Source organism: Terrapene carolina, unplaced genomic scaffold (assembly GCF_002925995.2).
Source record: "Terrapene carolina triunguis isolate 2854851 unplaced genomic scaffold, T_m_triunguis-2.0 Scaffold211, whole genome shotgun sequence".
Classification (NCBI taxonomy): domain Eukaryota; kingdom Metazoa; phylum Chordata; order Testudines; family Emydidae; genus Terrapene; species Terrapene triunguis.
Genome location: NW_020664562.1, coordinates 2,857,577 through 2,872,408, shown reverse-complemented (window position 1 = coordinate 2,872,408; position 14,832 = coordinate 2,857,577). Strand labels below are relative to the sequence as shown.

Sequence of the window (14,832 nt, the reverse complement as noted above, 5' to 3'; positions counted from 1 at the left end):
TTATGCCCTAGTGACGTGTGCAACCCCCATTCTCTTCACTGGGTTTGTACAGGTGTACTGATTGCCATGCAACACAGTTTTTTTTTTTACTTCATAAGGGGAAATATAATCTAGTTTCTCTTAACTGTACTGGCTGTGCAAGTCTAACCGGAGTAAAAAGCAGTAAAAATGCAGGTACAATTCTGAATACACAGTTAAGTGGAATAACAAGGTGCTAGTTTCACACTGCCACTTTTAAGAGTGGAACTGTTTTTGAAATGCATTCTCTTGTTCTGCTTCATTGAAAAGCAAAAAAGATATTAAAGTGAAATAGTAAAACTAAGGGCTCTAACTTCTTTAAATAAGGCTTGTAACTTTACAGCAGTATAAGTTTGGTGACTGCAATTTATTCACTAAAGATGTGAGAATTTTCAAAAGTGCCTAAGTAACTATTCCCATTGGAAAGTCAAAAATATCTGACACATACTGATAGGGCTTTGTCAAATCCGAGCGCTGGACTAGAGATCTGAGACAGATTCTCTCTTTGATGTAGTGTGTAAACAAATTAAACGGGCTCAACCAAGATTTATTCTGGGTTCAGCTGTAAGAGATTTTCCATTCTTAATTTGATTAACCAAATATTTCAGAGTTAATTCCTGGAGTACACGGCTAGCTTTCTGTTTAGATTATTGTATCTCAACACATCTTAAATTATTCATGGTTTACTCCCTTTTAATACCGATCTATTCCCTTTATGTAACATATTGCAATACAAACGATCTAATATAAACTGCCCAAGCATTTGGTTTAAAGCCTTTAGAATCAGAGACTTTTTGCATATTTTCAACAGCCCTCTGACTCTCACTGCTGTCTGCCACTCTCTCCTGTTGTTTTGTAGAAGGGAGTCACCATCCAAGAGACTCTAAGTCAACAGTGCCCTGTTTCAGCCAAGTGAGCAACCAACTCAGATTCACAGTAGTCTGTATGAAAAGTGCTGTATACATAGCTGTATTGTCTTCCGTTTGTAATGTTAAAGATAGAAATCCTCTGAGAGAGATGGGGTTGGATTTTTAAAAAGCACTCAGTGTTGGCCTAACTCTGTTCTCATTAAAGTCAATGAGGCCAGTTAGGCCAACACTGAGTACATTTGATTGTCTCACCCTTAAAACCTAGCATGCCTGGCTGGTTGTCTGTATCCTTTTTTTGGCTAGGTTGTCACCCCAGTTCATGCCTCCCTTTGTGTATTTACAGGGGGCTAATGCACATATTTAGCCTAACTATTAGATAGCGCTACTGTGCCACCTAGGAACATCTGAAAAGATGTGTGTGGCAGTGAGGATGGGGTAGGCATAACTTAGAAGGCAATCTGACTATATCCCATTGGATTAGAAGAAATTAGTTGTTGCACCATTTCATTAGAGGGTCTTCAAATATATAAGGTTTTTGTTTTTTGTTTTTAATTTTTGAAGGATTTTTTTAGTGGTTATAAACAAAAAGGGTCTTTATACCTATTTTGTCGGTTGGAAACAGAGGCACAGACAAGTTAAGTGACTTGCCCAAAGCTATATAGTGTGTAGGTGACCGTTACAGATAGAATACAAATCCTTTTAATTAGCAACAAAATGACTGGTTAAATGGAATAAGTGCTGCTTTTCAAGAGAATTCAATGCATTATTGAGCTTCGTAGTTCTACCTTTAGGAAATTCAGTCTAAATATGAATCTCTCTATATAATATATTCTACTTCATAGCTCCATTATTTTAGTGGACAAAAACCCCAAAAGCTTGTATACCAGCACCTGATGCTTTTCCTTGCCTCCTGCATTGATTGCTCTGTAATTACACTTACATTAAAATATTTTTTGTTGGTTGCAGGAATATGCACGGAAGGCACTTGATTTTCTTTGGGAAAAAAGACAACGCAACAGTAATTTAGTGGGAGTTACCATTAATATACATACTGGAGACTGGGTCCGCAAAGGTATGTGGCTTTGACTCTAAGACCCATGATCACATGCAGCTCTTGGGAGTTTAAATTATTTTAAAATACCATCAGGAAGGCAAGTGGACTTTCAGATCTGAAGAAACCAGGTATAATGAAGCCTGGTCTTTCTCTGCAAGAATATCTTGCCTGAGAAATCAGTTTTTGTTTCAAGGAAAACATTCCCTAATTCCCTGGATGCTGAGAGATTTTAGTGCTAAATTTTCAAAGAATCTACTTTAAGTGCACAGTAAAGTACAAATAAGAGCGTAATTGTGTATTCAGGCCAATAAAAATATTTTTCTACAAGGAAATTAAACACTTGACTTAATAGCATGCCTGAGCATACTCTTATGTTCAAATGTACTAGAACACATTTTCAAAAAAGTAGGAAAATACTGCACACCACTCAGTGCAGCCCTTCATTAATCTACCTGCTCCTTTATTTGCACCGTCAGTTGTCCTGAACATCCCCTCTTTTCTTTCATTCAAACAATAGCCATTGAAATGAAATTGAAAATTAGCAGTTGAAAACTTTTATCCATGAAACTATTTAAATTTAAAAATACAGTACTTTTGTATCTTGTGCTATTTCTAGATAGTGGAGTTGGAGCAGGAATAGACTCGTATTATGAATATTTATTAAAAGCCTATGTCTTGCTTGGAGATGACCGTTTCCTGGAAAGATTTAATACAGTAAGTTGATTTAACTTTTTGCTCAAGTATTTTCCCCATTTAAGAATAATTTTTAGTGTTGTCTGTTAGCTGTTAGATTCCTGCTTTGTACTTCATGGACTTTGCAAGGTTTTTCAGACTCTTGCAATGTCTGTACTTCTCATTCTTTCTGTTGGGTTGTAGCCAAACTTGAATTGACTACCGTACCCAAGTATGTTCCTCTCCCCTGCCCGAAAAGGGTGCAGTCCTCCTATGTAGCTGTGGGACTGAAGGATCTCCTATATATCTCTCCTTGTTTGCTTCCCACACCAGTATAACCATAACTTTCTAACCATGGAGGGCTGTATTGACACTTACTTTGGAGCTCAACAGTGCTACTTTTACACTGTTTTACAGAAAACCCTATTAATGTAAGGCCTCTCTTATCACAAAGTAAGCTGAAAGCTCCTGCTGGCTCTCAGAGCAACAGATAGAACCCGAAAATCAAATTCTGGGTTTCATCTATCGGAGCAGACCCATGAGTACAGAGACACTAAGCCAGCCCAATGCTTATATGATTATAACCTGCAAAAATATATGTGCCCTTGTTCATAGGTTTATTAGATTCATAAGACTGCTAAATTTTCTGAAAATCATGATCTTTTTTCACTAAAATAATACAGAATGGTGATGCACAAATGAAATGAATTTTCTTGGTTCTTGCAAGCAATATAAAAGTCAGAACCATACAGTTAAAAGCCTGTCACAACAGTAAAAATAATGTATATTGCTAATGTGTATAGCTGCCATTATAATAATTTAATTGGGCTTCCTATTTGTTCAGCCCTTGATATAGTATTACCTCCTAAACTCCTCAACTGAAAGTTGAGGACTTTATATTAAAAACTGCAACGCAAACACAAATAAGAGAGCTGTCCTGGGGAAAAGAGGGATTAGGAGTGGGTAAGCAGACAAGTTATCCAAAGGGTTTTTAAACTCTTTACAGCAGTTAGTCCTGTTCAGTGTTTTTCTTATACATGCATTTTGGAGTTCTCTGCTTCAGCCAAAGTAAGTGAGAAACTGCAGCCATCTTTATTGCTGTTAGCCAGCTTAAAAACCATGCCACAGGAGCCAGTCAATGCAGATGAGGTATAGTAGCCAAACAGAGAAAAAACTTGGATATTCATAGTCATGGTTGCTGAATATATTTGTGCACATGTATATGTATATATTACTGTATAGCTGTGCAATAATTATTCAGGCTCTTACATTCTGATTTGCGTAAATAGGAACTGTGTCTTTATTTATGTATCACTAATTGCAGGGGTGCCATTCCCTGAAACCATTACCTTACTGAAATGAAATACAGCAAACTACTGGGTTCTTCTTCGAGTGATTGTTCATGTCCATTCCAAGCAGGTGTGTGCGCACTGCGTGCACGCCAGCCGGAAGATTTTCCCTTAGCAGAGTCCGTAGGGTCAGCCTGGGCGCCCCCTGGAGTGGCTCCTCCATGGCGTCCAATATAGGAGCCTGCCAACCCTCCACCCCCTCAGTTCCTTCTTACCGCCAGTAACGGCTGGCTGGAACTTTGCTGCGCTCCCGCAGCAAGCCTACCAGTGTCTCAGTTCGTGTATATAGTTCTGATTCTCATAGTTTTATAGTTAGTGTTAGTTGGAAGTTAGTCAGCCAGCTGTTGGGGGGTTTCCCCCCAGCTCAACCCTTGTCCCCTCCTGGGGCATGCCCAGGTTCCCAGGGTTTAAACTCTGTGCGATCTGCAGGAAGTTTATGCCGAAGAGTGACCCGCACTCTTCCTGCTTGAGGTGCCTCGGAGAGAGCCACCAGAGAGATTGATGCCGTATCTGCAAGGGGTTCCGTCCCAGGACTCTCAAAGATAGATAGCAGAGACTTAGAGTTCTCCTGACGGAGGTGGCCCTGCGGCTGCACGCAGACCCCGAACCCGCTGACCCGGCGCCTAGCACCTTGTCCTCGGTGCACAGTGCTCTGGCACCGCTAGTAAGAGGGGAGGCCCAGTCTAAGGACTCCAGACCCCAGCGCCGGAGAGACTCAAGACATAGGAAGTCGGCCTCCATGCGGCACTGCTCACCATCCCCGGTGCCCGCGAAAAAGAAGAGGCCGGTGAGGGGCTGGTCACCCCATCAGGACCTTAAAAGGCCGGTGGCGTCCACAAGTGTGGTGGGAAAAGCCGCGCCACTGGCGCCTCCTCTGAAAGGTCGCGCTGACTCCTGTCCCTGTTGGGGTCCAGTCAAGTCTGGACTAGTCCCAGTCCCCGGACCATCATGAGAACGTACGCCTCCCATCGACGCCGGAGGCATTCGAGGCGGCTTTGGATCTGATGAGCCTGCTGGTGCTGGCCTCCCCATGCAGAAAGGAAGAGCCGTCAGTAACTGCCTGACCCCCGATCCAATCAAGTGGCAAGCCGGCCATGATGGCGCCACAGTCCCCGCCTCGCGTGGTTCCAGCACAGAGGGAAGTGCCTCCCCGTTCCCTGGCCTCGTGGCACCGCTTACTGGTAACCATGGGTACTGCCCCCCCTTGGTCTTCATACTCGGAGACCTCGGAGTTGGAGGGGGAATCCTATCGCTCTAGCAGATCAAGGAGCAGGAGGTCAGCTTCACAGAGAAGTCAGCAACCTTACCCAGCACCGTGGCAGCAGCATTGGCAGCTGCCTTCCCAGTGGCCTTTCTGGACTCCCTGGGCTTATCATTAGACCCAGGGGCAGGTGCACGGTGCACGCTCCAGGTCCACGTTGATCTCCACGACGTCGGTAGCTCCAGTGCAATTGCCTCTACCAGTGGCATCGCCGTCCGTGAGGGGTGTGCCACCTATTCAACAGGACCTGGCACCGCCTCCTCAGACACCGGCACCGATGGGGGCCATGTCTTCGACGCCACAGGCACCGCCCAGCATGGCTCGTCGTTCAGCGTCGACCCCGGTACCAGTCGTGGTGCCACCCCCTCCATCTGCACCAGCCACGCAACCCGAGTACCGTGTGCTGCGGGACCCTGCAGGAGCTGAGGGTAGCGAGGAAGGTCGTCTGCCGGCGACTTCCTCCTCTTCCTCGCCGGATGAAGCAGTTGTGGGGACTTCGATGGCACCGGCTCTGGAGGACAACCAGGAGCTTCAGCAACTGCTCAGACGACCTGCCCAGAGCCTGGCTATTCAGGCTGAGGAGGTTGAGATGGATGTGGACCCGGTAGTGGACATCCCAGCTCCCTTGGGCCCATCTAGGGTCGCTTTACCGTTAATCAAGATGGTAGTAGACACTTCCCTACGGCCAAATGGACGGAGAGACGTTACTTTGTACCCTCCAAGGGGCATAAGCATCTATATGCCCACCCTCCCCCGGACTCTCTGGTCGTCGATGCGGCCAACCAAAGGGAACGTCAGGGGTTCCAGGGGTCTACCCCAAAGAACCAAGAGGCCAAGAAGCTAGACCTCTTTGGTAGGAAGGTCTACTCAACGGGGGACCTGCAACTGCGCATAGCCAACCAACAGACTATAGTGAGCCGGTATGGACACAGCACATGCTCGACCTTGTCCAAGTTCGCTGAACTCCTTCCCCAGGAATCGCGAACAGAATTCTCCGCTCCGGTGGAGGAGGGGAAGCTGATCTCATGAGCATCCCTCCAAGCAGCCCTGGACGCGGCGGATGCAGCCTCCCGCACACTGGCCACTGGAGTGGTGATGCGGCGAGGGTCCTGGCTTCAGATTTCCGGCCTTCCCCATGAGGTCCAACAGACCATCCAGGACCTTCCCTTTGAGGGACCCACGTTATTTTCTGAGAAAATGGACAAGCGGCTCCATAGCCTAAAGGACTCAAGGGCTACTTTACGCTCGCTCGGCCTGCACACTCCGGCCACTCAGCGTAGACAATTTAGGCTGCAGCCAGCCCCGCTGTCGTATCAGCCCCAGAACCGCCCACAGGCTCCACACAGGAGGAGTAGGAGTGGCAGGAGGAGGCAATATCCGTCTGCTGGACAGTCTTCGGGCCAACCAAGGCCTCCGTTGGGGCCTAGACCCCAAATTTGATGGTGCGGTCAAGGACGATCTCCAGTCAGGACCTTGGATCCTACCAACCTTACCTTCTTGTCCCGTCTATCCCCTTTCTACCGTGCTTGGTCCTGAATCACATCGGACCGCTGGGTGCGCTGCATGGTAGAGAGGGGATATTCTATCCAATTCTCCTCCCTACTGCCCCACCAGGCCCCCTCCCCGTCCCTCTATATCAACAAACAGAGGGGTGCACGCTCCTCTCCCCTGTGCCAGGAAGCCCTCGCGCTATGGGACTTTTGCGTAGAGCATGCAATTCACTCGCGGATGCCTTCCTCCTCTCGGCGTGCACACACCTGCTTGGAATGGACATGAACAACACATCTCAAAGAGCAACAGTTACGAGAAGGTGAGTAACCATTATTTTTATGTCCCTTTTGAAAGAGATGTGAGCTCATGATGTTTCTGTTTTTGTTAGCACTATGATGCCATAATGAGGTACATTAGTCAACCACCTCTTCTGCTTGATGTTCATATTCACAAACCAATGCTAAATGCTCGGACCTGGATGGATTCTTTGCTTGCGTTCTTCCCAGGCTTGCAGGTAAGGTTTCTAAAACCTCCAGTCCCCAGATCACATTAAATGGATTTACTAATAATTGTTCATAAAAACAGATATGAAAAATACATAATATAGTTGTTGCCATTTAGGCTCAGTAATTTAACTTTTAAAAATGTTATCTGATGTGGAAGAGGGATTTGTTTGCCTTTGCTTTCTCTGCTGGTTATATTAAATCATGCAGCCATCACATTATTTCCAAGTTTGTACTGGCTGTTAAGAGGGGAAACTGTCTGAACTTTCATACCCTTTCATTATCTACCTGGCTCTGCTGCTTTTACCTCTTAACTCCTTGATGATCATGTAAAATGCTTGACTTAAACTGTAATAGTCTTCCGCAGAAGTTTTTTTAATTCATATGCAAATCATTTTTTAGGGGAGAGGAAAAAAACCAAACTCCTGCAAGAGTGGAGCAAGATAGTTCTCTCCTCTCCTCTCTCCCCCCTTCGCTTAACTCTCAACTATAGAGATCCCTTTTCTTCTTAGGGTATAGTTCTTAATTGCCAAGCTCACAGCTTACTGATTTTGTTACCCAAATTCAAAGTGGTGCCCAAAAAGGTTCCAAGGCATATCAGATGCTCAACTTCCATTTCTAGCTGTCTAAAATATATACCTGGTCACCCTACTCATGGGTCTTAAGGCTTTCTGTTAATATTTCTGTCTTACCTTTGTCACTGGCTCCCTTCATTATATCTCCTCTCCTGCCCCCCCACCCCTCCAATGTATATGCTACAGATGTTTGTCATGAGTTCCCTTGCCCGTCTTTCCTACATGACCTCCAGATTAAATGACTTTGCATAGTCTTCCAGATTAAATGATTTTGCAACTGGTGGCAGTGTTGATTTTCAAAACAACCCCACCCCCACCTTTTTCACACCCTTCTCTGAGTGTTCATTGCTGAATCTCTGAAACATGATAAATTTCCTGTTTGTATTTCTCTATTTAGAATAAATCTTTGTAAGAATACATTTTGTATGGATGCATAAAAAGAATAGTCTCTTGTTCCAGGATTTACTTACAACCAGATTCAGAAGGCTGATATTATGATTGCATGAGAAGTCCATTCTGCAGCCCGCTAGGCCTTTAAAATCATATGAGCCACTCTGGATCCCCAAGGGACTTTAAATATCTGATTGAGAATCTGTCCTTAGAGCTTTCAAAAGCAATTCTGGTAGCAAAATTTGAACTGAAGGGAATGGGTCCGTTCAAGTCCTACAGATGCGTTTTGTAACATCTGTCACAAACCTGGGCAAATTCCCTTTTAAACCAGGATTTCAGTCCGAGTATGATCCAGTCCTCTTTCCCGCAAGTCAGTTATGATTGCTGTGAAATAGTGGTCTCTTAAGGGTTGCAGCCACTCATGTGTGTCCTATCCCAGGCTAAATAGAAAAACATAACTAAAGCAGATTATACACTGAAACAGAGGATCACGATTTACTGTATTATTGTGTATGCTGGCAATGTATACATTGGTGTGTAGTCTTGTACAGATATCATGCCTGACTTTTATGTATTTATTGCTATTGTTCTCGATTTGTAGGTATTGAAAGGTGACATTAGACCTGCTATTGAAACTCATGAGATGTTATATCAGGTGATAAAAAAGCATAACTTTCTTCCTGAGGTAAGGCGGGAGGTTATATAAACTGATTGTGATCTCAGTTCAAGTAATACTAGACATAATGTATAATTTAAAAAAAAAAAAAAGCTGGTCCAAACTCACATGCACAACTGGAGTGGTGTTCTGGATATGAAACATTTTTCCCTGAGATATTGTAACTACCAATAGTGGGAAACAATTGTTATATAACAGATAAGTGATAGTGAATAAATTTTATTTTTTAAACTGACTGTGGATCGCTTCACACTAGTATACAAAGTTTACATAACATTGATATGAAACTATCTTCTTGGTGATGTAATGGCTTTTTGCTATTAAATCACACTGACTTTTCATTTCCTTCTGTTTCTTGGTAAAGTGAAACCTGAATCTACTGGAGAAGTAACATGTTCAGGGCCATATTTGCATCGAGCCTCTGAAAACATACCTACGGATATTGTGTTGAGCCTGAAAACAAGTTAATTGTGCACACAAAAGCCTGTTTGCCTGTGTACAATCATTACTGGAACGTTTGCATAGGCACTTAAAAATTTGGTCCTTGGTCTTCAGTGGACAGAGGCTTTCTTGTTTTTCTGGTACTCATTCGATTGCTGACTAGCTGCTGTAGTATTCATACCGTAGGTGGCTGCTTGCCTGTCCTAGCATTCAGAGATAACAAGTCGCAGTTTTGTTTCTAACATAATCAGACCTGCCTATTCTGGATCTATTCCTTTGCTACACTTGAAGGATGAATAACTTTGAATGTCTGACTTTATCCCATCTACATGAATCCAGAATAGAGCAGAATAAATCAAATGGGCGCATAGGGCCTAATTTTGAACTTTGTCTTTACTCTGAAGTAACGCCATTGCCTGACTTATACTGGTGTATGTAAGATCAGAATCAGGCCTGTCATCAGAGAATATTACTTTCTATCAATTTTTTTCCAAAAAGTAATCTTCTAACTGTTGACAGGAATCCTAGAGCAAATTTGGATAGGGTCTTTTTATAATTAGAAATGGAAATAAATGAGAAAGGAGTAGAGCTTGTTGATCAGGACTTGCACCTTTCTGCCTGTTTGTTTTGAAATCTAAAATAATAATTCACTGTCTGTATATTTTTATGCCTACATTTATTTATCTCTATTCTTTCTTCCTCAGGCTTTCACAACCGACTTCAGGGTTCATTGGGCTCAGCACCCTTTAAGACCAGAATTTGCAGAAAGCACCTATTTCTTGTATAAAGTAAGACTACTTTCTTCATCACTTTGGCTTTTTGACACTTGGTACTAAGGTTTGGATTTTATTGGTGCTGCGTCCCAAAGCTGAAAGAGTAGAACTGGACCCCAATTCGTCTACTGGTGTCAGAGTTAAATGTTTATGGCATGCAAGCCAGATGTAGGCACTCTTTGTTATTAGAAAATGTCTTCAGAGTTTTGTTTTATAAGGCAAGGATTTTCAAAGGTACAAAGGGACCCAGCCCCTTCAGATTCAGTAACAGTTGGGTGCCTGAGGCCCAGATTTTTAAAGGTATTTAGGCATTGCTGCACTCAGCACTGCAAGGCCTAAGTCTTATTTTCAAATATCTTTAAAAATCTGGGTGTAACTCCCTTGTCTTCCTTTGATTGTCATAGGAAGCTTGTCCATATAATGTAAATGGTAATGCACTCTATTTGAAAGGAACTTTCTCCTCTGCATATGGCTCTTCTCTTTTGAAACAATGACATTAAATTTCATGGATGTGTAAAAAAGGCAACATACCAGAAACTAATGCATAGCAAGTAGTTCTAAAAAAACAGCTATACATTTTACATGACATCTAAATATTGTGCAACTTTTCTAAAAATAGGCTACTGGGGACCCTTACTACCTAGAAGTAGGAAAAACGCTCATTGAAAATTTAAACAAATATGCTAGAGTACCTTGTGGATTTGCTGCAATGAAGGATGTTCGTACTGGAAGCCATGAGGACAGGTAAGTGTGTAGTGATTTTTAAGTTTATTAGAAAATATAAAAGGAGTCTGATTAACTTTTTTTTTTTTGTATTGAGATTAATTGAATTTTGGATAGATGCTGATGGTGTATTCTGTGTTCATCTAAATAAACCATCCCTCAGATTATGCATATTTGATTTGATGTTAATGGAATATCTGTAGTCTAATTGGCCTTAAACACCTTCAAAATTCATAGCCTGAAATTATAACATTTCTGTATTAAAGTGAGGACAGCCTATTCTGATATTTTCTTTATAGATCTTTTCAATAAAACTTGACAATGGTTAAGTAGATTAAATTTGAAGCATATTTCATTTGAAAAATGTTGACTTTGGAATTCTCAAGCAGTATATTATTATTGTAACACCACTTTTCCATTGAACTTCTTGAACTGTTATTTTCCTCTGTAAACACAGTTTCCTCCTACTGGAATTCTGCAGTAGTTGCAGCACTCAAGCAGGGCTAATAAGCTCAAAAGTTATCATTAAGGCTGCAGATTTGTCACAGCCTTTTTTATTAAACACAAAGCAGTCTCGGTAAATTTAGAACAGCCTGTAAAAGCTGCGTCCCCTGCCTGAACCCTGACACTGTGGGTTAGGAGGGGAGGACCCTGGCACTTTCCTCAGCCCCCTTCCCAGGATGGAGCATCATTGGGAAGGTGGAATGCAGCTGGGATGCTGGAGCTTCCCCCAAGGAGAGCAGCTGCAGGAGGCACGCAGGGCTGAACAGCACCTCCCTCTGCCCTCTCTGGGCTGTGCTCCGTGCCCAGGCTCAGGCTCGGGCTTAGCACAACCCAGTGCGGCTATTCAGCTCAGTCAAATACGGCCTGGCCGCCCTGCTTCCCTCCTTTCTCTTCATCATGACATACAGGAGGCAGATGAGCTAAACCTGAGCAGCGCTGCGACTGCATGTGCCAGGTTACAATGCACAGAGTGGGGAGCTGAGCCCAGCCACCCAGGGCAGGATCTCCAGCTGTGGAGAAGTCACGGAAAAACAGGAATATGACTCTGTTTGATTTTTTTTCCCCACCATGACAAACCTGCAATGCTAAGTAGCACTAACTATTTGGAAATTGAGGATCCTGAGCATTTGTTTTACTGCCATTTTGGGAAATAGCACTGTTCTTAAGGCTATCTTCTCTCTCTCCGCCCCCTCCCTTGCCCCATAGAATGGATTCTTTCTTCCTGGCTGAGATGTTTAAATACCTTTACCTGCTCTTTGCTGATAAGGAAGACATGGTTTTTGATATAGAAGATTATATCTTCACTACAGAGGCTCATCTACTGCCTCTTTGGCTCTCTACTACAAACCAAACAATGTCTAAGAAAAATACAGTGAGTGACCTTTTTAAACTTTAGTCTATTTTTAATACCACTTTAATGTGTTTTTAGGTGGAAAAATCAGGGTAATGGGTAAGTTTAAGCAATATAAGATTTTTGACAGATGTTTAATGCAAACTGTTTTATCATGACAGTAATTAGTGGCACCCATGAATATTGTCAATTTTTTCCATGACCAAACCTGTTTTTTCAGTATTTATAACTGAACCATAAAACCTTGCTCCAGGCTGGAACTTGGCAGAAAGGTGTCAGAACACACTTGCTTATAAAAAACAAACCAATAAAACCCTAATCTTCAGTTTTTGTGTTCAAATAAATACAACATTTTCTTGTTTTGTGGAGCTCAGATTTATTTCCTCTTTAAAAATACTTTAACCATAGGGTAGATTAAATTTGCCAAGTCATTTTTTTATATTAAGGGAAAACTAAAATGCAGAGAGAGCTAGCCTGCTGACCTAGGGTTTAGTACCTGGGAGGAAACCCAAGTTAGCTTTCCAGCTCTAGGGCCAGATCCTCAGCTGGTGTAAAATGTTGAAATCAATTGAGCTATAGCAAATAGCAGAAGTTGAGGCTCAGGCTCTTAGTCTCCTTCTCCCCAGGCCAACTGGCAACCCGTTGAAACAGCATACTCAGACTCTGCTGGAAGTGGTCATGGTGATGTAGTCTAATCAGTACTTTTCTTGCTTCTTTCATTCTGAGAGACTGATATTTCCAGCATCAGTAGCTCATCTGACAGGCTAAATAAACAGATGAGAAAGTGAACAGAGGATTATTTATCACCTAGGGATTTCCCCCAGTGTTAATCTGCCATTATTTTGACTTGAAGTGTGTTCACTCTTGGATAATTCGTAGTTTAATCCCTTACTTAGCATTTTCTTACTTATTTACACAGCATGGCAATATGTACTATAAGGGTGAGACTTCTGAAGCACACCAGGGTGTTGCGCACTAACTGGCCCAAACTAAAGGCTCCCAAGTGTGCGTTAACATAGTGTTATTTGAAAGTGCACTACATTAATGTATAATAGGGAACTTTTAGTTCATGGCAGCAGACCAGTTGGTTAGTGTGCAACGCATTGATGTGCTTTAGAAATCACATTCACCCACTGTGCATTGTAGACAAGACACTCAAGTTATGTTTATAATAAAAGACCCATGGCTGGCCTGGAGCCTGAACCATTACATTGCAATTTTATAGCCTGGCAGTCCAAGCCACAAAAGCCTGTGTGAGATTACCCAGGCTCTGAGACTTGGTGTCATGGGTTTTTTATCCCAGTAGAGATGTGTCTCAGATCAGTTGTGGAAAACTGAGGTCACAGACTTGTTTTGACTGAGGGCTTTCTTCCTGGAGAACTTAGTAAATTCAAGAGAAGCTTCACAGCTATATTGAGTGAATTCAACATTGAAAATGAAGGAAATACTGCTCTAGGGACCTGAAGACCAATAATTTTGAGATTAGACTTGTAAAATAATTTGTAGAGTTCATTAACTCCATTGATGTTAACCTTCATTAACAAAAATTGGTCATGTTCCCTCATAGCTATCTGCGCTATTCATTGCTGTCCTTTTCCTGGAAGTGTTGACTGTCTTCAAAACCTTTCAGAAAAACAGGATAGTACCAATAAAAGATAAGCATGGATTTAAAAGGGACAGATCGTGTATTATTAAACCAAAACTTTTAAAATGAAGTTTATACTAATATTTGTAGAAACTCTTTGAAGTTCTGTATAGTGAGTATATTGTGTCCTGTATAGAAGGCAGAATATTTCCTTGATGGTAGCTATGTCCAGCTGTTGGGGAGTATGAAGCAGGGTCTCCTAAAAATCAGTAAAAACTGAAGAAAATCAGGTCTAAGATGTGAAATTAAATTCAATATAAGCACTGTTTAAATTGCTAAATACTGATAAAGTAGGGTTTCATTGAAACATATCCATCAGTCTAAGTTACTAATATCTGACTAAGGCAAAGATAGAAAAAGATCCCATTTAAAGCAGATGTCAGGAGCTTTTCTATTAAGGAAGAAATTGTAAAATAGACACGAGGTTATTGAAACCAAAACACTGCTGATTTTAGAATCAGTTGGATTGCAATAAATGGGAGGGGAAAAAGGAACACATCTTAATGGGCTGCATTGCTTATATTTATTCTAAGTACCATGCCAGCTACTTGAAATATCTGTGCCCTAGTGCATGATTAGCAAGGTGGCCTCCTGCTGTTTCACTATTCGATTTGATAGAAGATAGTGGGGGAGCAGATTTACTGGCCCTTAGTTTGCAGACTTTTTTCCCTGTAGGTGGTTTGGCTCTATTTATTTTATGTTGGTCATACTTCTAAGAGTATTACTCACTCAGTTACTTTGTATGTAGCAACTTCTTCCAATAAAATAAGTAACAACTTTGTTTTGCTGTAGCAACTTTATTTTTTTTTTTGGAGCCTTTTTATATGCCTTTAAATACTGGCTCTTAGAAAATTATTAATTATTGTTGATAAATAATCTTAAATGACTTTTCTCACAGGTGTGTTGTAAATAGATAAGTATTATACTCATTTTACAGATGGGGAAACTGGGCTGTAGTGAAGTTAAACGACTTGCCTGGGATCACCCACCAAGTCATTTGCAGAGCCAGGAACAGATACCAAACTATTATGCACTTCT

The 14,832-nt window shown here is 42.1% G+C and overlaps 1 protein-coding gene across 1 annotated transcript in view; it reads left to right on the top strand.

Moving 5' to 3' along the window:
- The window catches only part of LOC113407338 (ER degradation-enhancing alpha-mannosidase-like protein 3), a 43,844-nt gene that overhangs the window by 17,068 nt on the left and 11,944 nt on the right, over positions 1-14,832 (top strand). Inside the window, exons 8-14 of the mRNA XM_026655741.2 lie at positions 1,854-1,959; positions 2,558-2,655; positions 7,103-7,228; positions 8,784-8,867; positions 10,004-10,087; positions 10,692-10,816; positions 12,005-12,170. Coding sequence (XP_026511526.1) covers positions 1,854-1,959; positions 2,558-2,655; positions 7,103-7,228; positions 8,784-8,867; positions 10,004-10,087; positions 10,692-10,816; positions 12,005-12,170 — 789 coding nt within the window. The remainder of the gene's footprint in view (positions 1-1,853; positions 1,960-2,557; positions 2,656-7,102; positions 7,229-8,783; positions 8,868-10,003; positions 10,088-10,691; positions 10,817-12,004; positions 12,171-14,832) is intronic.